This window comes from Tamandua tetradactyla, chromosome 1 (genome assembly GCF_023851605.1).
Source record: "Tamandua tetradactyla isolate mTamTet1 chromosome 1, mTamTet1.pri, whole genome shotgun sequence".
Lineage (NCBI taxonomy): Eukaryota > Metazoa > Chordata > Mammalia > Pilosa > Myrmecophagidae > Tamandua > Tamandua tetradactyla.
Genome location: NC_135327.1, coordinates 61,284,156 through 61,309,995, shown reverse-complemented (window position 1 = coordinate 61,309,995; position 25,840 = coordinate 61,284,156). Strand labels below are relative to the sequence as shown.

Sequence of the window (25,840 nt, the reverse complement as noted above, 5' to 3'; positions counted from 1 at the left end):
GTGCCAGGCCTCAGAATCCCAAAGCCCTCCATCATACATTTTCCTACATGTATCTAAGACAGGTAGGTAGGTGGACACCTGGACTTCCCTGAGAAATGGAACTGCGAGTTCCACAGAAGTTGGGTCCACATCAGATTCACCCTTGGGCCCCACAAAACCTAGCAGTCTCTTGCCCACAGGGCATTTAAAATGTTGAGTTAGCAGAGACCACGTGGAACCCATGTCCAACATGGTGGTTGCTAGCACTCAAGGCAGTGGTAGTGCTTCTCAGCCTGTTTGTCCAGGCTTGCTGGGGCATGGGGCTGTCTGGCTTAGCTTGCGAGATCCAGTGTGAAGTCACTAACAGACCCTACTACTATGTCTGGCGCAGGACCACTCCAACCCCAAAGGAGGCCCAAGGCCCCACTAGGCACCTTCCCAAAGGAATGGGCAAGAAAGCAGGAAAGGCTCAAAACCAATTTCTGAGCATGCTTTTGCATCCAATTTTGACTTCTGGAACTCCTTTATCAGTGCCACGTACACCCTTTGCCACCCCAGCTGGCATCTAACACCCTATGCAAGGCAAGCTTCCCATGCAGTACACCAGTTGGGACTGCATTATACCCAATGGCAGCTGACCAGCCTGGGTGTGCCACTCGCAGATGCTCTGACCAACTCCACTTTTGGAGCCCACCTCTACTCCTTTCCTGGGTGACAGCACTGTCCCCGCAACTTTGCCTTGGCCATCTTGTCTCATCTTCTCCTAGCCCAAGCTACTCTGAACTCACCTTCTCATTATTCAGTGACACCCCACACACATACATACCTTGAGGTCCCTGACCCAGAGCAGAAGGAGCGCCTTCTGAGGGATGTCAGGAGGACCAGAGATGACCCCACCCCAAAGTCACCAAACTGCTGGCCTACAGAACACGATCCTCTTCATGCAGGGCCAGCAGTTCTGAAGGCTTTTTGCTGTTGGTCAGCCCTCCCTTATCACTTGTGACCTCACTCATAGCAAGTTCTTCTCATTGGGTACCTCACAAACATGTGAAGGGCCACAGGGGATCTTGCAAGATCAAATACGATGGCAGCTGGATGTCAGTAGGCCTTGAAGAGACTCTTAGGTGGACGCAAATCCTGGCTCACTGACAAGCTGCCACGTGGCCCAGCCGGACTTCCCTCTCCCACATCCAGCTGCTGTCACCCGTGTCCCTAATATACATGGCTCTTACCTTCAGTCATAGCACATGCTACTCTCTTCCTGACATGCCTACCCCAACCTGTGATGTGGCTAGCTCCATCGCCCAAGGCTCAGGTCTGACACTTCCTTAGAGGTCTGCTCTAGCCCAAGTCTGGTGTATTCCCTTCCAGATCTCTCCCTGCTTCTCCAGGACATTTAAAACTGGTAATCTGCACGAATGACTATATCCTCACTGGTCCCACCCGAATGGCATGGGTCTGTGAGGACAGGGTCAGTCTCTCATCCCCTTTCATAATGGAGTAAAATACACCACACAAGCAGAAGTGAATTTTTTTCCGCAAAGGAATGCTTTATTGACAAATTACCCATTATTCACTGTAAGGAAAAGATGTCAGCTACCACCCCTGCCACTGGCCCTCTCACCACACCCCCCCTGACTAAGTTTAAGCCACAAATAAAAACTCTGGGGAAAGGACACTGAGTGGCGGTCTTCCCCCACTACCCATTTCCCCACCAGACAGGAAGGGCAGCCCCCATGGAGCACTTGGGTGCCAGCGCTTACTTCTCGGGGGTAGAAAGTACACTGAGTTCAACTAAACCAGCATGTGTGCCCAAGTAACCCCGTCTTGGCCAAGAAGTGTGTTAAAATGTACAAAGCAGATGACATTTCAGTCCCATTGGGAGTCAGTAAGGCACAGACTGCCCCGAACCTTCACCTCCTGACGCCCAGGGCCCCCAGCATGAGAAATGCTGCCAGGGTTTGGCAGTTTAAAATGGGGAAAGAGATCTTCCAGCTCCTGAGAAAAGGTGATGGCAGAATTCCTGCCGATCCTGAAAGGGCAGCTTCTGCCTTTCACCCTCCTAAAGATACAGGAGAAAAGGGCAGCCTGGGAGTCACTGATGAGATACATGTCAGGGCCAGGCCCTTCGGGACCAGGGGCACAGCGGAGGGTGGGCAAGTCCCTTGTGAAGTGTGCTGGGGATGGAGGCTTTTCGTTGTTACATCTCTCCCCCCTCCCCAAGACCCAGAAGCCCTGGTGCTGCAGGGGCCCAGCAGGAACTGCCATGGTCGTTGAGAAGAGGAAGAAGCAAGTTTCATATGCTGGGATGGAGTGAGTTAGTGGAATAAAATCCTCTAACTGGTGCAGAAACACTGTCCTGCAGAATGGATGCAAAATTCCAAATGGTGCTCAGAACCCACCAAAGAACCCTCATGTTTATATATAAAAAGATTATAAACAAAGCATAAGGCGATATAAGGCATGTTTCTGCTCAAGTCCAAAGAAATAATATTCTCTAACTATGAGGCTAAAGCTGCTTTGCTTAGTTTAAATTTTTCAAAAGTCCACTGTGTTTAAAAAATAAAGAATTTACTTTGTTAAAGCTAGATCATTAGTGTAACAATTAGGCAGCTACTAATAATTCATTTCCTTTCTGGGGGAGTCTCAGAAAAAATGGACAGTTTCTTTGTTCAGCACTTTGAAATAAAAACTATGAGTCAGATACAGTTTCCTGGGCAAATGGATTCCTCTGTGACTTAGGGAAGGAGGTGGTTAGAAAATACCACTTATTTTATACTTCAGTTCCTTCTATTTTTTCAGTATTCTGATGAGCTAAAACAAGAGTCCAAAGGGAGCTTAGGCTTTGGCTAGAGGCCCTCAGGACCCCTGTCCTGTCCATTTTCTGCATCCCAGGAAGGAAGGTACAGTGATCTATCTCGTCTATGAACTTTAGTGTGAAACATCTGCGTGCAGACTGTGTTCTCTCACACGAAAGCCCAGCAGCCATGTCTGCACAGTGATGGGCAGAGCCGCGCCCACCTGGGACCTGGTAGTCGGTTTCTGTTGTGCAACTGTGATCAGGATGAGTGAAGAGGGTTCTTGCACTGGTTCCATGGTTGGGCAAAGCTATGATGGGGCTTAGAAAGGAGTGTGATCCGGCACAGGCTTATCGCCACTTCCTGCTGGAGAAGAAAGGTGGCCACCTCCATTCTCTCCACCTCCTACGACTTTAGACTGAAAAAACGGGAAAAAATCAAGAAAGAAAAAAGCCTGAGACAAAATCACAACATACGGAAGACCCCAAGCCCAGTTTGGGCTTCAGGGTGTTCACTTCTCTACATTGAGTCTATGTACCAAGGAATGAGACTCGACCATCAGAAGCACCTACAGATAGTGACCTAAACGAGTTTCCAGGGGAACATGCAGAGTGAGGATGCCAAGATCACAAACCACACTACGTGATTCCATTTCTGTAATGTTCAAGTGACAAAATGACAGACCTGGAGAACAGATTCATAGTTGTCAGGGGCAAAGGTGGGGGGATGAGCAGTGGGTACGGCTACAAAAGACAACTTAGGGACCCATGTGGGGTGTGACCGGCTGTGCACCAATTGTACCAACGTCGCCATCCTGCTGTGATACTATAGTGCATCTACAATTACCTCAAAATGAAGTTCTTCTAAAAAGTTACGTATAGTAAGGGTATGGGATGTATGTTTTCATCTTTTTTCTTTTTATTTCTTTTTCTGGAGTGCTGCAAATGCTCTAAAAAATGATCATGGTGATGAATACACAACCAGGTGATGATATTGTGAGCCACTGATGGTATACTATGGATGGACTGTATGTGTGTGAAGATGTCTAAAAAAAAATGGTGAAATATAGATCTCACCCAATCAAGCAATCAGACAGTAGTTGAGGTACAATTACCTTTATAGTCCCAACGCGATCCTCAAAAGACTTGAAGGTAGCAGAGTTCCTTTAAAGAGAGGGGAGAGGAAGAAGTCACAGTTCCATGTGAAGAGACCCAGAGTTGGGGTCATCCTCCAGAAGGACCCCTGACAGCATCATGAGATCTCATTGCAAAAAACATGGTACGCCAAAAAATAAGAAAAAGTGGGTTACCCCTGAGCCCTCTTTAGAGAGCCCAGCCAAGGCGTTCCGGAGGCTTCCCCACAGCAAATCTAAGGTCAGCTGTGCCTGCCAATTCCATGAGGTGGGGGTCCCTAGGTCAGGCACATGCATGCCACCCAGCTGGTAAGACTCAGATAGGCAGACCAAACCCCTCGCTTGTGATGTGGACAGGACACTGGGCACTTTCACTCCAGCGGACACTCCAGGCCCCTTTGCACTGGAGCATGAAAAGTTCCATGTATTCTGCACACAAATCTCTCCAAGATGTCAAGCCAAAGTAAAGGTAAGGAAAATTCTGGAACAATGGAGTGATGAGAAGGCAGAGGCAGATCAAGGCCAGTTGGCTGGCCTGTCTAGGCCTTCCTACCCAGCAGTTTTCCACACCCAGAGCTGCCCCTCTCTGCCATGGACCTGTAACAGCAAATGGTTCAGGGAGAACAGCTGAACCAGATGCTCCCGGTGACCCCCAGTGACCCAGGAGTTCCTGCAGGGAAATGGGACAAATAGATCCTCTCCACAGAGGCTCCAAAGACACTTGAAGCATAATCATGAGGGTCAGAGTCTGACCTTTTGAGCTGGGGACCTGTCACAACAGGGAGAGGGGGTGCAGGGGAGGCAGAACCCAGGGATTGAGTTATGGGTGGGGGGTGAAGGGGGGCGGCTGACCAGCAGATTCAGCCAATACTGAAACTCCTAAGCAGCCCTGCAAAGTTCAGAATGGAGTCATGTTTGGCAGAGGGTCTTCTCTGAACACTTCAGTCTAAGTGCTTCCCTTCCCTAGAAGAATCCTTCCAATCCCTTAGACAGCAGGAGGCTACAAAGTGGTCCCAGGTCAGGGAGAATACCAAGGTGTGAAGGGAGAGAAGCAGCCTCCTGGAGAGCCCCACCCCCCAGCTCCAATCACCAAGGCATCCCTTACCTCATGGCTGGCATACTTATTGAGTGGCGGATGGAGTAGCTGCTGCTTGGAAGCATTAGGGAAGCAGAAAAGGAAGCAAGAGTTAATCCTGAGGACAAGAGCAGAAGAGGCCCTTGCACTCACAGGTGCTGGTCACCAGAGTTCCTGAGAACTCTGACACTGGACAGATGTCTGCAGATATGGCAGACGGCCACCCCATCGTCATTGTCGCCACCACCGAGAAGCCTCTTATTATGGCCCCTCCACACCAGGAGGAAACAGCTCACTTGACCCCAGCTCCTCCCTCTTTACTCCATGGATGCTGCATTTGTCCCCCACCCCCCGTCCGACCCCCATCATGGGGAGCACCAGAAGTCACCCCAGAAGTGCCACAACTGAGGAAGAAACTTGGGTCAGAAGTCCTAGGCCTGGTGTTTTGTTGGGGCACAACCAGCCCTCAGATGTGCTTACCCAACTTCACAGTAATTTAAACAGCCTCTTGAGAAAAGGGAAACAACCAGGTCAAGTAAGTAAAACCATCTAAAGCCATATTCTTCTGGGTTTAGATTCTGGGCCGCCAAGGACTGGCTGGCTGGGGTGTCACACACAAAGCAGTGTTGTCTGCCTCTGGTAGCAGGACTGACTCCTAGGAAGAGGAAAGTCTCTCAAGTCATAAATGAGACACATTTGCCTTGAGGAGACCACACTGCACCTCTGGAAAAGAAAGGGACGGGCAGCAGGCTTTTGAAGGATGGCACAAAGAGCACAGCAGCCAGAGGGCAGGAGGGTCCTGCCTGGGAAAGTGTTTCTTTTCAGACGAGACTTGGCTGTGGAAGTAGAGAGGGACTGGATCTGTCCAAGGACCTTTAGGACAGCAGGGGGATCCGGGAGCACTGCCCCTGAAGAAGGGACGCGTGTCTTGAGTAGACAGTAGGCTGGGTCATTGTCCCTGGGTGGGTCCTGATGATGACACACAAGATGACCGCACTGGGTAGGGACCACTCATTAATACTCTGCAAGCATCTGACTGGCGATGCTACCATGGCAGGAAGCAAGGTGACCAAAACGAGGGGGTCTTGCCATCACCTCTTACCTCCTCAGCAAGCACCGGCAGCCAACACTGCACCCACAGGGGATCAGCCACAGCCCCTCCACCCATCCCAGACTCAGAGAACAGTCTTGCATAAGGGCCCTTCTTACCTAAAGGAGCGTGAGAACGGATGAGCCCTACAAAGGTGGCAGCAGGAGGAAAGAAGAAACGCTCCATTAGGCAAGGGAGGCCGGCTGCCAGCCCCAAGAACTCGTCTGTGAGCCCAGAGAGCCCGTGGCTCAAGCACCAAGGACCAGGCAGAGCAGCCCCATGTGGGGAGTGCCTGTGCACGGGCAGCACAGCTTTGTGACAATCCTCCATGCGTTCCATCAGGGATGGCAAGCACTCATCAAGGAGAGGGGAGCAAACGCCTCCTCTCACCAATCTACGGAGGTCCTGAACAAGAAATCCTGCTGTGATCCAAACTACATAGGGTTACAGCCCAGCTGAAAGCCCAGCAGAGTGGCTAGGCAGCACCACAGCCCTGGGGCCAAAAGGCCCACCCCATGGAGGCGGACAGCACGAGGGGCAAAAGCAGCAACAGGAAAACAAGGGACCTGCCGTGGCAGGCAGGCACACCGGGCTGGGGGGGCGGGGGGGCAGTCACCATTGCGGTCACTATGCCCACCTCCGTGTGCTGCACATGCCAAAGGAGATGCCCACAGATGCAGTGCAGATGGTGTCTCAGGAATGTGCCCAGAAAGCCCATGACTAGAGTGCTGGGTGTGAACTGTGACTGGATGGGACCCTGGAGACCCCCTGCTGCCAGCCTCTGCAGCTCTGCAGACAAGCTCCCAGCTGCACCTGGAAGAGCCAGGCTTTCTGTGACCACACCTCGCCCAGGGACATGGCTGTGGGCCAGACATGGGGGCAGGCTCTGTCAGTCTATCCACGGCAGGGCTTACATTTACAGGGCGGCCCCCAAGGACCCTCCTCACCACAGCTGCTTGGGACACAAGAGGAGCTCAAGTGCAGGAGGGACAGGCACAACAAAGAACATGGACTGTGAGCTAACTCAGTTTCTCCAAACTTCAGACAATTTTCAAAAGAAGTTGTGGGGTGGGGGGTAGAGATGGATTATCGCAAACAAGCCAAAGTAAATGATGAGCACAGCTCTGGTGGCCCTCGCCACTGCTGCATGCTGTGTGGCCAGGTGTCTCCTCACCTCCACCTAAGTTCCTCAGTGCAAAACTTGGAACCAGAAGAGCCCCCATCCTGGGTCCCATACATATCAGATCCTTTAGGTGGGGAAACGCTTCAACTAAGGCAGGCAGGAAAGGGGGGTCCAGCCCAAGAGAGGATGTGTCCCTCAGTCCTGCTGGAAACATGAGAGTAAATGACGTGTCATTGGCCTAGGTGGACCCCAAGTCCACAGGCTATCAACAATACACAATTTTCAACCAAGGGAATAGGAACCTGGGGTGGACCAGAAATAACTTTAGTCAGGATAAGGCAGGCCTACAGTGAGGTACTCCCCCAAATAGAGAGACAAAGACTGATCCTCACAGTAGGGAAGGGGTCACAGACAGTGTCTGTGAATTCTGCTGTGGCAACAGGTGTCACACAGGGAGTACATGCAGTGCTACTCAGGGAGGGCCCTGCCTTGTCCTCAGCTGTGCACTGAGCCTGCAGCGAGCCTCAGAGGCCAGCACTGTCCACCTTCCTCTTAAAGGGAGTTCCATGGGGAGTGGGCTAGGATGCTGGCCACTGTGACCACCAGTCCTGTGTGGCTTACCCCCAACCCCCTAGGTCCCACCCCACCCCCCTAGGAAGGCATTACCACCTCCACCACACAGAAAGGCACAGGCTCAGACAGGCTCAGCACCCAGGAAGCGGCAGTGCCAGCGTCAGCCATGAAGCCTCAAGGAGCGTCAAGGAGTGTGGCTGGCAGAGCAGGACAGGTAGGGGCACAGCCCTGGGAAAGGGCAGAGCCTTGGGCAGGAGCAGGCTGCTGCCTCATGGGGTCCGAGTCCCTCACCCCGGCTCCACCCCCTTCTCGCAAGCCACCTGCCAATGGACACACAGCTTCCCATCCACCATGCAGACTCTTCTAACTGCACCCCAAGGTTTCACTGGCGAGTCTGTCTCTGAGACTCAGGACCAAGCAAACCCCATGCTGAGAACATTTCCTGAAGAGGGCTGCCTGCCTGCTGGGACTAATGCCCCTACCTCCTACCTTCAACCTCACTCCAGCCCTAAACTGACATTCACCCCCAACCTCCCCTCCCAAACTGACAGGCCACCCTCTGTGCACCCTCCTTTGCCAATCTCAACCATCAGAAGAAGTTTCCTGATGGCATTAGAGACCTCCCCTCCCCACTAAGAAATAAAGAAATGGAAAGAGGGCAGCAAACAGAAGCAAGGGTGCCTATGATCAGAATGGCCCTGGGATGGCATGGCCACCATCTGCGGATGCCAGCTCAGCACCAAGACCTCACAGCTGACAGGTTCGATGGAGCAGAGCCAGGCCTCTGGGTGGGGGCCTCACCTCATGTCTCCAAGCTTCCTGCTTATCGCGGAGCCCACAGTAGACAGGGCAGCCGAAGTCTTCTGTCCTGCTTGGGTGAGTGTTTCCTGAGTCTTCTTATAGCTGGGAAGAAGAAACATTAGTTCAACCAACCACATCAGGCAGGCCACCACCCATGCCAAGGGGAGTACCAGGAGAGCCTGAGAAAGGGACAAAGGCAGGATAGAGGTGGGAGACACCCTAGCCCCTGCAGGACAGAGGTGGGCAGAAGCTGCCGTGCTGCAGACCAACTTGCCCTCAGCAGCTCATGGAGGCCCATCTTCCAGCTGTGTAATCCAGTTTCTTCTGTCCCGTAAGAAACATATCCAGCTTACCCCACCCATCATGTCCTTATCGTCTCACAGCCAACTTTCCTACCTGGCAAACACATCACTGCCACAGCCCAGGGAAGCCACAGGGAGGCCAACATTGCAGTGCAGGGAAGGACAGGCAGCGAGACAGGAGACACAGCATCCCTTCAGCTGCCCTCTGCCACATGTAGGAGAAAACTGACCAACACACCTAGAAGCTCCCATTCGCTCTTGGCCCCTGAGCACCATCCTCTAACAGGTAAAGCCCTTGAACTCAACCATGGCCATACCAGGATGACCTTGCTGGCAGTGATCTTGCTGGGGGTGCCCTCACTGGGGATGGGGGAGCACATGTGCACATCTGTGGCACATCAACTCCTTCCCAAGAGACATCTGTCCCCACATTCTGTCCCTTAGAATGTCCTTTCAGAACGGGAAACAGAGCTCCACTTTTGAGCCACCATGTACTGCCATGCCAGCAGCAAGAGTACGATACCACTAAGTCACAGTGCATGACCCCTATCATCTTTAGACTTCACAGAGTGAGTGAAGAGCTGGCACAAGCAGGATGCTGCAGACACAGGGCTTGCCAGGGCCTCTTGTCCTCTTGAGGGCTAACACCTGATGTGCCTTTACTCCTCCAACAGCCACCACAAGGAATAAGCAAAACGTGGCAGCCTCCAAGAGGACTGTGCTGGTTTGAAACTATTATGTACCTCAGAAAAACCATGTTTTAATCCTGATTCAATCTTGTGGGGGCAGTCATTACTTTTAATCCTGATTCTATACCATAGGCTGGAAACTTTTGATTAGATTATCTCCACGGAGATGTGGCACACTTAACTGTGGGTTAAGTGTGCCTTTGATTAGATGTAGATCTGACCCCACCCATTCCAGGTAGGTCTTGATTAGTTTACTGGAATCCTGTAAAAGAAGAAACATTTTGGAAAGAGCCAGAAGCTATGGAAACCTCAGAGCTGACAGAGAGTGAGCCGACAAAAACTTCAGCACAGAGCTGACACAGGTGCCAACATTTGGAGAACAAGAGACACAAATATTTGGAGACATCACCATGAAATGTTAAGCAACCCAGAACCTGGAGAGCAGCAAGGGAAGCGAAGAGATGAAAGCCAGTCCCAGAGAAACAATGGGAGGAACCTCCCAGGAACAGAGGCTTAAAGCAATGGAGCCCAGGAGCAAGGGACCAGCAGATATCAGTCACATGACTTCCTAGCTAACAGAGGTGTTCCAGATACATCATCTTTTCTTGAATTAAGGTATCTTTCTCTGGATGCCTTAGCTTTGATATTTCCATAGGCTTAGAACTGAAAACCTGTGACTTATTAAATTCCCTCTATTTAAGCCTTTCCATTTCTGGTATATCACATTCCAGCAGCTTGCAAACCAAAACAAGGACCCAACTCATAACCAAAACCTGAAGCAAAGCTGCCAGGCCCCAGCTGCTCTGTGAGCCAGGACGCGAACCCATGGGACCAATACCAAGACCCCGGGGCTTCTGAGACAGACCAACCTAAGAAGCAGCTTTCTGGAAAAATCTGCCTAACACTTGAGTGACAACTGAGTGCCAAGGCTTGATGCCCCTGTGGAGATGCTGCCCACACCAGCTGGGCCATCACCAGGAAGAAGAGCTGACAGTCAGAGCCTGGGACAGCCATGACACTCAATCTTTCTGAACTACCCCTGCCCTGCTATGACCTCTCAATGCAGGCAGGCCCCAGACATGCTCCTGCTGGCCCTCAGCCTCCACCTGCTTGCCCAGTGACCACAATGACCACTGCCCCTGAATGAGCACTATGCACTTGGGCTCAGGCCCCTCTTCCTGGCAGCCCCACTTCCTGACCACTCACTGCAGTCTACATGGGGCCATTTATGAGTGCTGCCCTTGCCCTCCTCACACTGCTCAGCTCCTGGCTGCTGCCCAGGAGGACTCTCTCCATTCTGTAGACAGGTGGATGGATGTCACCTGAAAGACAGGGGCCTCACAGGGCTCCACAGGTGTGCAGGAGGGCCCCAGTCCTAAAATACATGTTAATTCCTGGCAAGGCAGTTTGGAAATGTCTTCAAGTTGCTAGAATATTGAGTTAATTTGGGTTTCTAGGAAGGTTAGAGAACCAGTTAAATGTCACTGCTAACTACTTCCTGAAACCTAAAGGATACTTCAGTAAAGGGAAAAAAGTTTCTACAATACTTGCAGAGAATTTACTTCTGGATTTTATAAATTCAGTAACTAGTAAGGATGCTAATTCTGAGCCTGGCCTTTAGAAGGCCACCAGGAGTCCTTCCCCTTGTGCTGTATTTGAAACGGATACAGTCTGACCCCCATGCCCAGCGACCACAGACATGCCAGAAGCCCCACCTTCTTACAGCTCTGACCGTTGGCAGCGTCACTGACCTAGAGGGCGTGACCTAAACGGAAGCCCCCAAAGCAGAGGGATGGGAGCAAAACCAGGCAGCAGTCAACTTCCACTAAAAACAAAGCAACATGACCCTCTCTGACAGATTCCACACAGTCCCACTGTGACTACCAGGGAACGCCCAGCCACTCACCACCTAACCAACAAAGACTTCACTCTAGGCTGCAAGCACCCATCTGAGCAGCATGCGCCATGCCACTCTGTCTCAGGAGTCTTCAGAAAGTGGCAAGAGAGGTTGGGGTGGGGAGTCTGGGGGCAGGTGCGACAGGACCTTCTCTCCACTTCCTGTAAAGGTGCTCCTTCTATGGAGACCCAGCTGGATAACGTGCTTTCACTTCTAATGAGTTAAATAAGATTATCTGCAAATAACTGAGACTTGGGTCCACCTAGAATCATTGTTTTAAAAAAGGAAAACAAAACAAAACACCAGGTACACAGTAATTCATTTCAGAAATAAAACTTCCAAACATGTCTTCAAGTTCCATGTCCCCTGAAATAACAAGCACATAAGACCATGTTAACATTCTGGACTTCCTGGAAGATGGCGGCTTAGTAAGACGCGCGGATCTTAGTTTCTTCTCCAGGACACCTACTAGGGGAGTAGAAACGATACAGAAAGCGCCCAAAGCCACAACAGAGATAAAAAAGACAGCGTACCCCATCCTGGAACGGCTGGCTGGCTGAGAGAAGCAGCTCGGGTGAGATCGCCGAGGCGCGCGGGCCTTACCGGGCGGGGTGGCAAGCGGCCGGAGTTACTCCCTTCCCCCTTCCCGGGCCGGCTGGGAGAATTGGAGAGGCGGTCCCCTGAAACAAAGACGGCTGGCGCCCACACCACGCGCAGCCCCCGGACCAACTGAGAGAATTGGATCGGAAACCCCCAGGCCGCGGAGAACGGTGACGGGTGGGGGAGGCCCCTTCCAAACCCGTGACTCCCGGGGAACGTGCACTCTCTCGGGCGGGCCGCTGCCGCTGGCGCCCTCCCGCCACGCTTGTTGCCCAGGGCCGACTAGGAAATTCGGACGGGCTCTTTCCCTGGCTGCGGCGACCAGCAACCCTCCCTGCGTTCGGACCCCGGGCCGGCTCAAGCCGTTTAGGCTAGCGAACCCCCCGGACGGCGAGAGTTTTCCAAAGTTTAAGGTCCCACAGCACCTTTTACTGGTGGGACCCGCAGACAAACGTGTGCCACGAGCGCCACCTACTGGGCAGGATAAGAAAAACAGAACCCAGAGATTTCACAGAAAAATATTACAACCTTGCTGGGTCCAACACCAAGAGAAATCTGAATAAATGCCCAGACGCCAGCAGCAGAAGATAACTGTCCACGCTCAAAAGATTGAGAATATGGCCCAGTCAAAGGAACAAACCAATAGCTCAAATGAGACACAAGAGCTGAGACAACTAATCCTGAATATACGAACAGAAATGGAAAACCTCTTCAAAAATGAAATCGATAAATTGAGGGAGGACATGAAGAGGACATGGGCTGAACATAAAGAAGAAATAGAAAAACTGAAAAAACAAATCGCAGAACTTATGGAAGTGAAGGATAAAGTAGCAAACATAGAAAAAATAATGGATAGCTACAATGATAGATTTAAAGAGACAGAAGATAGAATTAGTGATTTGGAGGATGGAACATCTGAATCCCAAAAAGAAACAGAAACTATCGGGAAAAGAATGGAAAAATTTGAACAGGGTATCAGGGAACTCAAGGACAATATGAACCGCACAAATATACGTGTTGTGGGTGTCCCAGAAGGAGAAGAGAAGGGAAAAGGAGGAGAAAAACTAATGGAAGAAATTTTCACTGAAAATTTCCCAACTCTTATGAAAGACCTAAAATTACAGATCCAAGAAGTGCAGCGCACCCCAAAGAGATTAGACCCAAATAGGCGTTCTCCAAGACACTTACTAGTTAGAATGTCAGAGGTCAAAGAGAAAGAGAAGATCTTGAAAGCAGCAAGAGAAAAACAATCCATTACATACAAGGGAAACCCAATAAGACTTTGTGTAGATTTCTCAGCAGAAACCATGGAAGCTAGAAGACAGTGGGATGATATATTTAAAATACTAAAAGAGAAAAACTGCCAACCAAGACTCCTATATCCAGCAAAATTATCCTTCAAAAATGAGGGAGAAATTAAAACATTCTCAGACAAAAAGTCACTGAAAGAATTTGTGACCAAGAGACCAGCTCTGCAAGAAATACTAAAGGGAGCACTAGAGTCAGATACAAAAAGACAGAAGAGAGAGATATGGAAAAGAGTGTAGAAAGAAGGAAAATCAGATATGATATATATAATACAAAAGGCAAAATGTTAGAGGAAAATATTATCCAAACAGTAATAACACTAAATGCCAATGGACTGAATTCCCCAATCAAAAGACATAGATTGGCAGAATGGATTAAAAAACAGGATCCTTCTATATGCTGTCTACAGGAAACACATCTTAGACCCAAAGATAAACATAGGTTGAAAGTGAAAGGTTGGGAAAAGATATTTCATGCAAATAACAACCAGAAAAGAGCAGGAGTGGCTATACTAATATCCAACAAATTAGACTTCAAATGTAAAACAGTTAAAAGAGACAAAGAAGGACACTATATACTAATAAAAGGAACAATTAAACAAGAAGACATAACAATCATAAATATTTACGCACCGAATCAGAATGCCCCAAAATACGTGAGGAATATACTGCAAACACTGAAAAGGGAAATAGACTCATATACCATAATAGTTGGAGACTTCAACTCACCACTCTCATCAAGGGACAGAACATCTAGACAGAGGATCAACAAAGAAATAGAGAATCTGAATATTACTATAAATGAACTAGACTTAATAGACATTTATAGGACATTACATCCCACAACAGCAGGATACACCTTTTTCTCAAGTGCTCATGGATCATTCTCAAAGATAGACCATATGCTGGGTCACAAAGCAAGTCTTAACAAATTTAAAAAGATTGAAATCTTACACAACACTTTCTCGGACCATAAAGGAATGATGTTGGAAATCAATAATAGGCAGAGTGCCAGAAAATTCACAAATACGTGGAGGCTCAACAACACACTCCTAAACAACGACTGGGTCAAAGAAGAAATTGCAAGAGAAATTAGCAAATACCTCGAGGCGAATGAAAATGAAAACACAACATATCAAAACTTATGGGACGCAGCAAAGGCAGTGCTAAGAGGGAAATTTATTGCTCTAAATGCCTATATCAGAAAAGAAGAAAAGGCAAAAATTCAGGAATTAACTATCCATTTGGAAGAACTGGAGAAAGAACAGCAAGCTAACCCCAAAGCAAGCAAAAGGAAAGAAATAACAAAGATTAGAGCACAAATAAATGAAATTGAAAACATGAAAACAATAGAGAAAATCAATAAGGCCAGAAGTTGGTTCTATGAGAAAATCAATAAGATTGATGGGCCCTTAGCAAGATTGACAAAAAGAAGAAGAGAGAGGATGCAAATAAATAAGATCAGAAATGGAAGAGGAGACATAACTACTGACCTCACAGAAATAAAGGAGGTAATAACAGGATACTATGAACAACTTTACGCTAATAAATACAACAATTTAGAGGAAATGGACGGGTTCCTGGAAAGACATGAACAACCAACTTTGACTCAAGAAGACATAGATGACCTCAACAAACCAATCACAAGTAAAGAAATTGAATTAGTCATTCAAAAGCTTCCTAAAAAGAAAAGTCCAGGACCAGATGGCTTCACATGTGAATTCTACCAAACGTTCCAGAAAGAATTAGTACCAATTCTCTTCAAACTCTTCAAAAAAATCGAAGTGGAGGGAAAACTACCTAATTCATTCTATGAAGCCAACATCACCCTCATACCAAAACCAGGCAAAGATATTACAAAAAAAGAAAACTACAGACCAATCTCTCTAATGAATACAGATGCAAAAATCCTCAATAAAATTCTAGCAAATCGTATCCAACAACACATTAAAAGAATTATACATCATGACCAAGTAGGATTCATCCCAGGTATGCAAGGATGGTTCAACATAAGAAAATCAATTAATGTAATACACCATATCAACAAATCAAAGCAGAAAAATCACATGATCATCTCAATTGATGCAGAGAAGGCATTCGACAAGATTCAACATCCTTTCCTGTTGAAAACACTTCAAAAGATAGGAATACAAGGGAACTTCCTTAAAATGATAGAGGGAATATATGAAAAACCCACAGCTAATATCATCCTCAATGGGGAAAAATTGAAAACTTTCCCCCTAAGATCAGGAACAAGACAAGGATGTCCACTATCACCACTATTATTCAACATTGTGTTGGAGGTTCTAGCCAGAGCAATTAGACAAGAAAAAGAAATACAAGGCATCAAAATTGGAAAGGAAGAAGTAAAACTATCACTGTTTGCAGACGATATGATACTATACGTCGAAAACCCGGAAAAATCCACAACAAAACTACTAGAGCTAATAAATGAGTACAGCAAAGTAGCAGGTTACAAGATCAACATTCAAAAATCTGTAGCATTTCTATACACTAGTAAGGAACAAGCTGAGGGGGAAATCAAGAAACGAATCCCATTCACAATTGCAACTAAAAGAATAAAATACCTAGGAATAAATTTAACTAAAGAGACAAAAAACCTATATAAAGAAAACTACAAAAAACTGCTAAAAGAAATCACAGAAGACCTAAATAGATGGAAGGGCATACCGTGTTCATGGATTGGAAGACTAAATATAGTTAAGATGTCAATCCTACCTAAATTGATTTACAGATTCAATGCAATACCAATCAAAATCCCAACAACTTATTTTTCAGAAATAGAAAAACCAATAAGCAAATTTATCTGGAAGGGCAGGGTGCCCCGAATTGCTAAAAACATCTTGAGGAAAAAAAACGAAGCTGGAGGTCTCGCGCTGCCTGACTTTAAGGCATATTATGAAGCCACAGTGGTCAAAACAGCATGGTATTGGCATAAAGATAGATATATCGACCAATGGAATCGAATAGAGTGCTCAGATATAGACCCTCTCATCTATGGACATTTGATCTTTGATAAGGCAGTCAAGCCAACTCACCTGGGACAGAACAGTCTCTTCAATAAATGGTGCCTAGAGAACTGGATATCCATATGCAAAAGAATGAAAGAAGACCCATCTCTCACACCCTATACAAAAGTTAACTCAAAATGGATCAAAGATCTAAACATTAGGTCTAAGACCATAAAACAGTTAGAGGAAAATGTAGGGAGATATCTTATGGATCTTACAACTGGAGGCGGTTTTATGGACCTTAAACCTAAAGCAAGAGCACTGAAGAAGGAAATAAATAAATGGGAACTCCTCAAAATTAAACACTTTTGTGCATCAAAGAACTTCATCAAGAAAGTAGAAAGACAGCCTTCACAATGGGAGACAATATTTGGAAATGATATATCAGATAAAGGTCTAGTATCCAGAATTTATAAAGAGATTGTTCATCTCAACAACAAAAAGACAGCCAACCCAATTACAAAATGGGAAAAAGACTTGAACAGACACCTCTCAGAAGAGGAAATACGGATGGCCAAGAGGCACATGAAGAGATGCTCAATGTCCCTGGCCATTAGAGAAATGCAAATCAAAACCACAATGAGATATCATCTCACACCCACCAGAATGGCCATTATCAACAAAACAGAAAATGACAAGTGCTGGAGAGGATGCGGAGAAAGAGGCACACTTATCCACTGTTGGTGGGAATGTCAAAGGGTGCAACCACTGTGGAAGGCAGTTTGGCGGTTCCTCAAAAAGCTGAATATAGAATTGCCATACGACCCAGCAATACCATTGCTAGGTATCTACTCAAAGGACTTAAGGGCAAAGACACAAACGGACATTTGCACACCAATGTTTATAGCAGCATTATTTACAATTGCAAAGAGATGGAAACAGCCAAAATCTCCATCAACAGAAGAGTGGCTAAACAAACTGTGGTATATACATACGATGGAATATTATGCAGCTTTAAGACAAGATAAACTTATGAACCATGTAATAACATGGATGGACCTAGAGAATATTATGCTGAGTGAATCCAGCCAAAAACTAAAGGACAAATACTGTATGGTCCCACTGATGTGAACGGACATTCGAGAATAAACTTGAAATATGTCATTGGTAACAGAGTTCAGCAGGAGTTAGAAACAGGGTAAGACAATGGGTAATTGAAGCTGAAGGGATACAGACTGTGCAACAGGACTAGATACAAAAACTCAAAAATGGACAGCACAATAATACCTAATTGTAAAGTAATCATGTTAAAACACTGAATGAAGCTGCATCTGAGCTATAGGTTTTTGTTTTGTTTTGTGTTGTTTTGTTTTGATTTTACTATTATTACTTTTATTTTTTTCTCTATATTAACATTCTATATCTTTTTCGGTTATGTTGCTAGTTCTTCTAAACCAATGCAAATGTATTAAGAAATGATGATCATGCAGCTATGTGATGATGTTAAGAATTAATGATTGCATGTGTAGAATGGTATGATCTCTAAATGTTGGGTTAATTTCTTTTTTTCCGTTAATTAAAAAAAAAAAAGAGAGAGAAGGGATAATTGGAGATGAAGGGATACAGACTGTACAACGGGACTGGATATAAAAACTCAGAAATGGACAGCACAATACTACCCAATTGTAATGCAATTATGTTAAAACACTGAATGAAGCTGCATGTGAGGTATAGGTTTTTTGTTTTTGTTTTTTTTGTTTTTTTTTCTTTCTATTATTGTTTTAATTCTTATTCTGTTGTCTTTTTATTTCTTTTTCTAAATCGATGCAAATGTACTAAGAACTGATGAATATGCAACTATGTGATGTTATTAAGAATTACTGATTGTACATGTACATTGAAATGATTTCTAATTGTTTTGTTAATTCTTTTTTTAATTAATAAAAAAAAAAAAAAAAAAAAAAAAAAAAAGACCATGTTAACATTCTAATGGTCTCAAACAGAGTACTTAAAGAAAGACCCCTGCTGAATCTCTATTTGTGCCAAAAGGAAGACAGTGGGGCAGGAAACAAAGTGCATGTGCTGCGAGTGTGCCAGCAACTGAGCCCTGGGCCTGGGCACAGACCATGTCAGGAGAGGCCCCAGGGGCACACACGACATGGCAGTGGCGCTAGCACTGCTGGCCACTGCCCTGGGCAAATAGGAAGCAGTTTCCTCACACTGCCATGGGCCATTTCTGGTATGTGGAAATGAAGGTGTCACAAGTGACTTTGTTGTGACAAGCAGAAGCTGTTGCCTGTGCATGTGTGGCTCAAGGACCCACCCAGCCATGCTTCTTTCCACCATGTGTGCCCAATAATACCTTGGCTCTGACCTCTGCTCCTGCCCTCCCTGGCCAGTACTGGGGCAGCAGCAGTGTGGAGGCCAGCCCTCTTGGAGGTTTTCCAGCACACAGACCTGGAAAATATCTGATCCAGACAACTCTGCCCCAGCAAGATTCAAGAACTGCCACTTTCTCCCACCATCACCTGATGTGGTCCTCTGGGGCAACCCCCTGCCTTCTTGGTGTAAGAGTGAAGCCACCCCAGGATGAGCACGAGGAGACCACGGTTATGACCACAGGGATTGGTCCAATGGGTCTCAAACCTGGGCCAAAACCAGCAATACAACCCTGACACTACTGGGCAACCAGTTGCAGAACTGGTATCCAGAGCCAACCTGAGAACAAAGCCAACATGAAAGAGAGTAGAATGGAGGGTGCCTTGAGACTGAGTCCTGACAACTGGGACAGGGCTTCTCCCTCAGGCATGCCCCTCACCTCCTTGCTTGGCTGTGCTTTCAACCACCTGCGACCAAAAGAAGCCAAACAGAACAAACCAGGGACCCACTCTCAATACCAACAGAGAGGACACGAGGTGATTGTGTCACAGCCCAGAGAGCACAGGTGCTCTCACACCAGGCTGCCGGGATCAGAAGCAGTGAGGGGAAGGAAGAGGGCCTAAGGGCTCAGCAAGAGGTTAGCCCGAAGCAGCGCTGGGAGGACTTGTGGCCTGGAGCACTAACATCATGCTTTCCATCAGGCTGACCCTCTATTCCAGTCCTCCAATGTGCTGCTGGCTGAAAGGTGTGTACCAACACATGGGGACCAGAAGAATAGTGACCATGCTTCTACTGCCCTCACCACCTCAACTCGAAGTCCAGAAAAGCCCTGGACAGTGGAAGCATGCTAGCAAACCCGTTTTCCTGCAGACAGGACAAGGAAGGCACCACTAGGTATGCACACCAGGACTCCCTCGTCCCCTCATCCCAGGGCAGCCAAGGTTATCAGCCATACCTATCTCCTGAGCTATCAGTCTCCTGGGCTGTCCCTGCAGAAACCCTTCCCAGCTCTGAAAGCATCATTTTCACAACCCTTTCAGTGACACCAAAACCAGGGATGAGGCCTCAGGGGAGCCCCTCTGACTATGAACAGCTTGAAAAGGGTGTCCGTAGGCCACACCCAGAGCCACACATTTCTCTTCACACAGCTGAGTCGTGAGTACTCCGAGCTCTTTGGAAAACTATTTATTTGAAATAGTATTTCAGAAACTTTATACTGAATGGCTTTACAAACCAGCACTAAAGTGTCCTAAGACTATTTTCAGATTGATTGTGCTGTGAGACTTCCTGATACCCAAACTGCACAGAAGGCAGCCCACCTGGACTGAAAGAATGTCTGTTCCTTGGCAAAGTCAGCATTCCACAGCCCCAGAGGCTCAGCACAGCCCAGGAGCATCCCCAGAATACTTAGGGCAGTGGTGGACGGGCTGCAGGGTGCACAGCACAGAGAACAAACTAGTGGTGCCTCCTGGAGACCAGCTCCCTGCCAACAGGCCAAAGGCACCAGGTGCCCAGTACCCAGACCTGGCTTGCAGGCACCACCACACAAGTTCAACAAGGACCAAACATGGAAGAGCTTCCTCATCATGCTCTCTGGCAACCATGATAGCACTACCTTCTGAGCAAGACATGGAAAAATCCCACAAAGCAACTATTTTTTAAGTACCCCCACCCAGTTCAAAGAAGACATAATCAAACACAAATGAAGGCATGATTCTTAGCTTAAAAGCCTCAAAGAAAACAACATGGAGATAACCCTGGCACGGCCCCACATCACACCTCCCCACACAAGAACCTATAGTTACTCTGAGAATCTGATGCTCAAGGTGTATTTGCATAGGAAGGAAAGAGGACAACAAACAGAAAAAAACCAAACTTACCAAAAAAACAACCACCACTACCACCAGGCATCCAACTATGCCACCCACTGTTAAAAACAAAGAACTGCTACTCATTTAGGATGCCCCACCCTGAGCTCAGAATCTCTAACTGAAGCATGATGGGCCAAGGGATTTTTAAGTGCAATCTGGTGACTGAAACTTTTTTCAGCTATTGCATGTTGTTCTGCAAGAGTGTGAAGGATAGCCATGGTCTCATTTCATTTGTATTCGGGAGGAGAAAAAGTAGATCAGAAAAAAAACAGCCAACACTGAAGCACGGTTTCCACCAAGCACAGCCCGTCCCTGCTACCTGAGAGAGAGTTCAGAGGGGGAGGTTAGGAGGGGGAAGAGTGGCAGCGAGATGGGCCTCAGGCACTCACAGGTCCGACTGTGTCACTTTTTCATTCCACTCTCCAAGCTTCTCAGAAGTTCTCACATAGCTAAAAACAGAAAGTCTGTAGTAAATTATTTAGAAAACCTATTTCAACTCAGGCTTTAAACTGTTGAAATTCCGAGGAAGACAGGAAAGGAACCACTGGCAGGAATGACAACCTCCAGCTGGCCAGCGAGCAGATCGCTGACTCAACCACACCCCTGCCACCTGGGTTCAGCACTCTAAGGCGAGGCCAGGTGAGGCCAGGTAGAGGTATCAGAAGAACCGAGGGTTCTTTCCCTGCCACACTGAGGAAACAAGCACCTTGTTATTCTAAAATTGCACTCTGAACAGCACCTGCTGCTATGGAGATGCAGGCACAGGGAGGTGAGGGGCAGAACAGCCTGAAGCCCTGAAAACACTTCTCTGACATCCATATTTAGGGATGCAAAACCTTGACTTCCTAGGACAGACATGGCCTGCTCATAGATGAGACTGATGAAATCCAACTCAACCTGTCTTCCACAGGGACGCAGTTTCTTAGATAGTGGAGTGCCCCCCAACCCCAGGACACTTTTAGAGGAACCACACTGCAGGACTGGGACAGAGGGTATAGCTCCCCAACTCCCAAGAGCTCAGGTGTCCCCAGGCCAGGGGGCACTTACGGAAAGGACTTGTGTGCATGCCAGCAGATATCAAGTCACAGGGACCAGAGGAGTCAGCCCTACGTGGACGTGATTAGGGCTTTTTCAAATTTGGACCCTGAAACACACACTTCTTGTTCATTTCTACTCTACAACTAGACATACACAGAGCTTAAAGTGCAGTGCAGAACCTACACCAAGGATCAGTCCTGGCTGGCTGCTCCCAACAGGCATGTGTGATCAGTTTATTTCTCATGAGGCCCCTCGCCCACCATGGGGTGGGTACCTACGCGTTAGAGACCTGCACATCGTGCCAGCTCCGGGACAGGTTCTGCTTCAGCCCTTCCAAGGCAGAGAGGCCCAGCTTCCTTTTCAGCTCCCCACAGTGCCTCTCCTTGGCTGCCAGGACCTGGCGCAGAGTGACAATTTCCTCTTCTACCTGCAAAAGCAGGCAGTTGACAGGATCAGCCATTCCTATTGAAGGAAATGACTAACATCCTCATACCCATGGCAATGAGTGCTTTCTCAGAATTATCAGAGAGCTTTCTGCTTGCAGAGACACAACTGCTCTCATGAGCAGACCCTACAGGATACTTTTGCTTTGTTTCCATCTGGTACTGGCACACCAATTTCTTCTGGAGAACTGACCCCCCAGCCTCCCAAGCCTGGTGGTTTTAGTGGGGCTGAGAGGGGTTGGAACTAGCCAGGATGAGCACATGCCCAAGCAAGGCTCAGTAGACCTCTTCACCAGACTGAGTATAGGCCAGAAGATATGAGTCCCTTTTCTCTCTAGGCTCTGGTCATGGGCATGGACAAAGGAAGCCCAAAACTGCTGAAAGCCATGCCCTATATGCAGCTGTGGGGGAATTCCACATGCAGTGGGAAGGAAGTAGAGCTGACAGACAGTCAGATGGTCAGAAACCCAAAGGACAGACAGCCCACCCTGAGGACATAGGTGTTCCTGAGCTCAGCTCGGCTCTCAGCAAAGCCAGTCACAAAGGTGAAAAATACATTTTCTCTTGTGCTTAAGGTAGTTTGAGTTGGATAATACAAAGATTCCTGATATAAACTTCAACATTAACAGGTCTTAAAAGAACGTGAAGAAAAAAAAGGGACTTTTGTAAGGAGCATCCTTTAAAGCTGTAATGCTTTAGAAAAACTTCTCAATATTTTTAGCCTCTATATGAACACCTATTCTAAAAAATTCCCTTTCTTAAAAAGAATCATTGTTTAGATTAAGGTACTAAAAGACAGCTTAGAACCCTGCATATTACTATGTCATTCTTGGAAGGTAGTTGACACAAGAAATAATTTAAAGACACAGGGTCATCGAAGGCCAAACTACTACCTGTCACTCCAGCAATTACAACCAGTGACCAGAACATTCCATTTATGATATGACTGACAGATTTATGGGGTTTAAGGGTATATAGTATAGTTGTCACGGAGAGCATACAAGTTGAAATTTAAAGTGACACAAGACCTTTTTCACTTTGCAATTCTACTCTGAAAAAGATCTTGTGGTTTTGGTTTCTAAACCAACATACTCTAAAATAAAATGCACAGCATTAGTTTCCTTGGACTTCTTGGTACTTCTCCCTAAACCTTCTTTCTATTCAAAAACAGCTGTGTAATTATCCCAGCGATCTGAAACCTGGTCCTTCAGGCTGAGGCTCGTCTGCATGAGTACCTCTATTCAGATCTAAAATTGGATCCAAAACACATCAAGACAGGGCTTGCCTCTGAACACAGAGCAGAGACTGGTGACACAGTGCTTCGGCCTCTGCCTGTTTGGATGTTACAATCAACTGTTTAGCAAGTTCATTTCCCCAGATTTCTAGAATCAAAAGTGAGTCACTATTAAATGCTGAAGCAAAGAAACATTAGATTGTCCTCCTGGCAGTTGGTTTGAATAAAAATCAAGCTAAGAGGCATTCTTAATTCCCAATGTCCTCCAAAGGGACTCTCACTTAAAGAAGCTCAAATGAAGCATTTTTTAGAAAAGAAGTCCGGTTTTTTGTTTGCTTGTTTGTTTGTTCTACATGGGCAGGCACAGAAGTCATTTTAAAAGAAAGACTAAGATCCAGAGCAGAGAGCACATGACATTTGGGGGAGTACTGAAAATGAATGGCAAGTGTTAAGTTCCAACATATACTTCCAGCAAGTGGCGTGCTCAGAGCAGCCCCCCTGAGATCATTCTTACCACCAAGCACCTACAATGTGCCAGGGACAGAAGTGGGAGGCAACCACCAGGCAACTCTGAAGCTGGCACATGAAGCTGGGTACATATGAGGTGAGGGCTAGAGGGCAGTTTCTGTGGGACGCAGTGGGAACAGGGGTGATTCCCACAGCAACTTCTCCAGCGCAGACCAGCACTAGCCCTCATTACCCCAAGAGGGCTTCAACTCATGTTCATCCAAGGACAGCCAAACCATAGCACCTTGGCAAGCTCAGCTCTGAGCTCCTCCTCTTCAGCCTCTGTCAGACCCTCAACAGCAGGAGTCCGGGCAGCCATGCCTGTGTCGACAGGAACGTCCGTCATGGAGTCAGACAGCAAACCCTTGTTAGGAGAATTCAGATTGATATCTGCCAGACAAGAAATGAGATCAAAAGTGTCAAGGAAGAAGTTATCGAGAAGTAAATAGGAGAGGGCTCTATGAAGGGGTAAAGCAAAAATGGAAGGGCAGGCAGCCAGGGGAGAGCCCCTGGGACAAAGACTTTCAAACTCTAAAGCCTCTTCTCTGAATGGTTCTGGAAAAACAGTATAAGCCAGTAGACTCAGGACAGCCATGACTCAGGGGAATCCAAGGGGCAAATCCAATGCCACCTATGCTTTTGGGCCTTAGGCATACCGGTGCAAAGGCAGCTATGCCCTGACTCTGGTTTTCCTTGTGTGAATACTATCTTCTGGGGCTGGAAATCCTTACTATAAACAAGGCCACTGATCTAACAGATCTTCTATTTTTTAGAGCAAAGGAATTTAATACGGCTGTAAACACAACAAGCATCACCTTGCATTCAGCTCAGCGGCCACAGCATGTGCTAACATTACATATAAACAGCATGTGGTAGAGATCCAGTTCCTGAAAGGGGTCAGCAAGGCAAAACCTTCTCCAATCCAGTCCTTAACCTCGTCCCATGGTCAGGAGGCCTGCTAGCATGGGGCGAGGTACAGAGGGGCACCTGCCTCATAAACCTGTTATACCAAAGATCAGGCTTAAATTCTAGCAGCCAGTATTATCTCTTTGCATTAAGTACACCTATCTGTCTGCACTAAAAGTCTACAAGACACTGCACAGAAAAAAATGGCCTGCTTCGGCTCTCTCCAACTCCAAATGTCTGACTGCTGTTCAGCATGTTTCCACAGATAGCATTGAGAACACCCTTCCTCCATGAACAGCATATTTCACGCTACTGATTTTTTTCTTTTTTAAATTTTATTGATACAACAACTTACAAGCACATACATTTTTAAAATATTTTTTAATTAAAAAAAATTACAAGAAACAAACATTCCCAACACATATACTCAGCAATTCACAATATCATCACAGTTGCATATTCATCATCATGATCATTTCCCAGAACATCAGCATCAATTCAGAAAAAGAAATAAAAAGACAACAGAAAAATATAACAAACAGAAAAGAAAAAAAAAATTTTACAGGCCATACCCCTTACTGATCCCTTTCATTGATCACTAGCATTTCAAACTAAATCTAATTTAACATTTGTTCCCCCTATTATCTATTTTTATTCCATATGTTCCTCTCGTCTGTTGACAAGGTAGATAAAAGGAGCGTCAGACACAGGTTTTCACAATCACACAGTCACACTGTGAAAGCTATATCATTATACAATCAATAAACAAGCTCTACATTTTCAGGCAGTTCCCTCCAGCCTCTCCATTACATCTTGGATAACAAGGTGATATCTACTTAATGCATAAGAATAACCTCCAGGATAACCTCTCGATTCTGTCTGGAATCTCTCAGCCATTGACTCTTTATTTTGTCTCATTTCACTCTTCCCCCTTTTGGTCGAGAAGGTTTTCTCAATCCCTTGATGCTGGGTCTCAGCTCATGCTAGAGTTTTTCTCAATCCCTTGATGCTGAATCTCAGCTCATTCTGGGATTTCTGTCCCACGCTGCCAGGCAGATCCACACCCCTGGTAGCCATGTCCCACGTAGACAGGGGGAGGGTAGTGAGTCTGCTTGCTGTGTTGG

At 46.9% G+C, this 25,840-nt stretch overlaps 1 protein-coding gene across 6 annotated transcripts in view; it reads right to left on the bottom strand.

Moving 5' to 3' along the window:
• Window positions 1-1,504: 1,504 nt before the first annotated feature.
• TPD52L2 (TPD52 like 2) overlaps window positions 1,505-25,840 on the bottom strand; it is a 33,632-nt gene continuing 9,296 nt past the window's right edge. Inside the window, exons 2-9 of one of the 6 annotated variants that reach the window (XM_077117537.1) lie at window positions 24,055-24,200; window positions 21,905-22,053; window positions 20,978-21,037; window positions 8,572-8,673; window positions 6,194-6,220; window positions 5,015-5,056; window positions 3,892-3,940; window positions 1,505-3,195 (exon numbers count right to left, since the gene is read on the bottom strand). In XM_077117537.1, the coding sequence (XP_076973652.1) occupies window positions 3,100-3,195; window positions 3,892-3,940; window positions 5,015-5,056; window positions 6,194-6,220; window positions 8,572-8,673; window positions 20,978-21,037; window positions 21,905-22,053; window positions 24,055-24,200 (671 nt within the window). In that variant the 3' untranslated portion in view covers window positions 1,505-3,099. The remainder of the gene's footprint in view (window positions 3,196-3,891; window positions 3,941-5,014; window positions 5,057-6,193; window positions 6,221-8,571; window positions 8,674-20,977; window positions 21,038-21,904; window positions 22,054-24,054; window positions 24,201-25,840) is intronic. The other 5 variants (XM_077117550.1, XM_077117546.1, XM_077117557.1 and 2 more) reach the window with 5 other exon arrangements.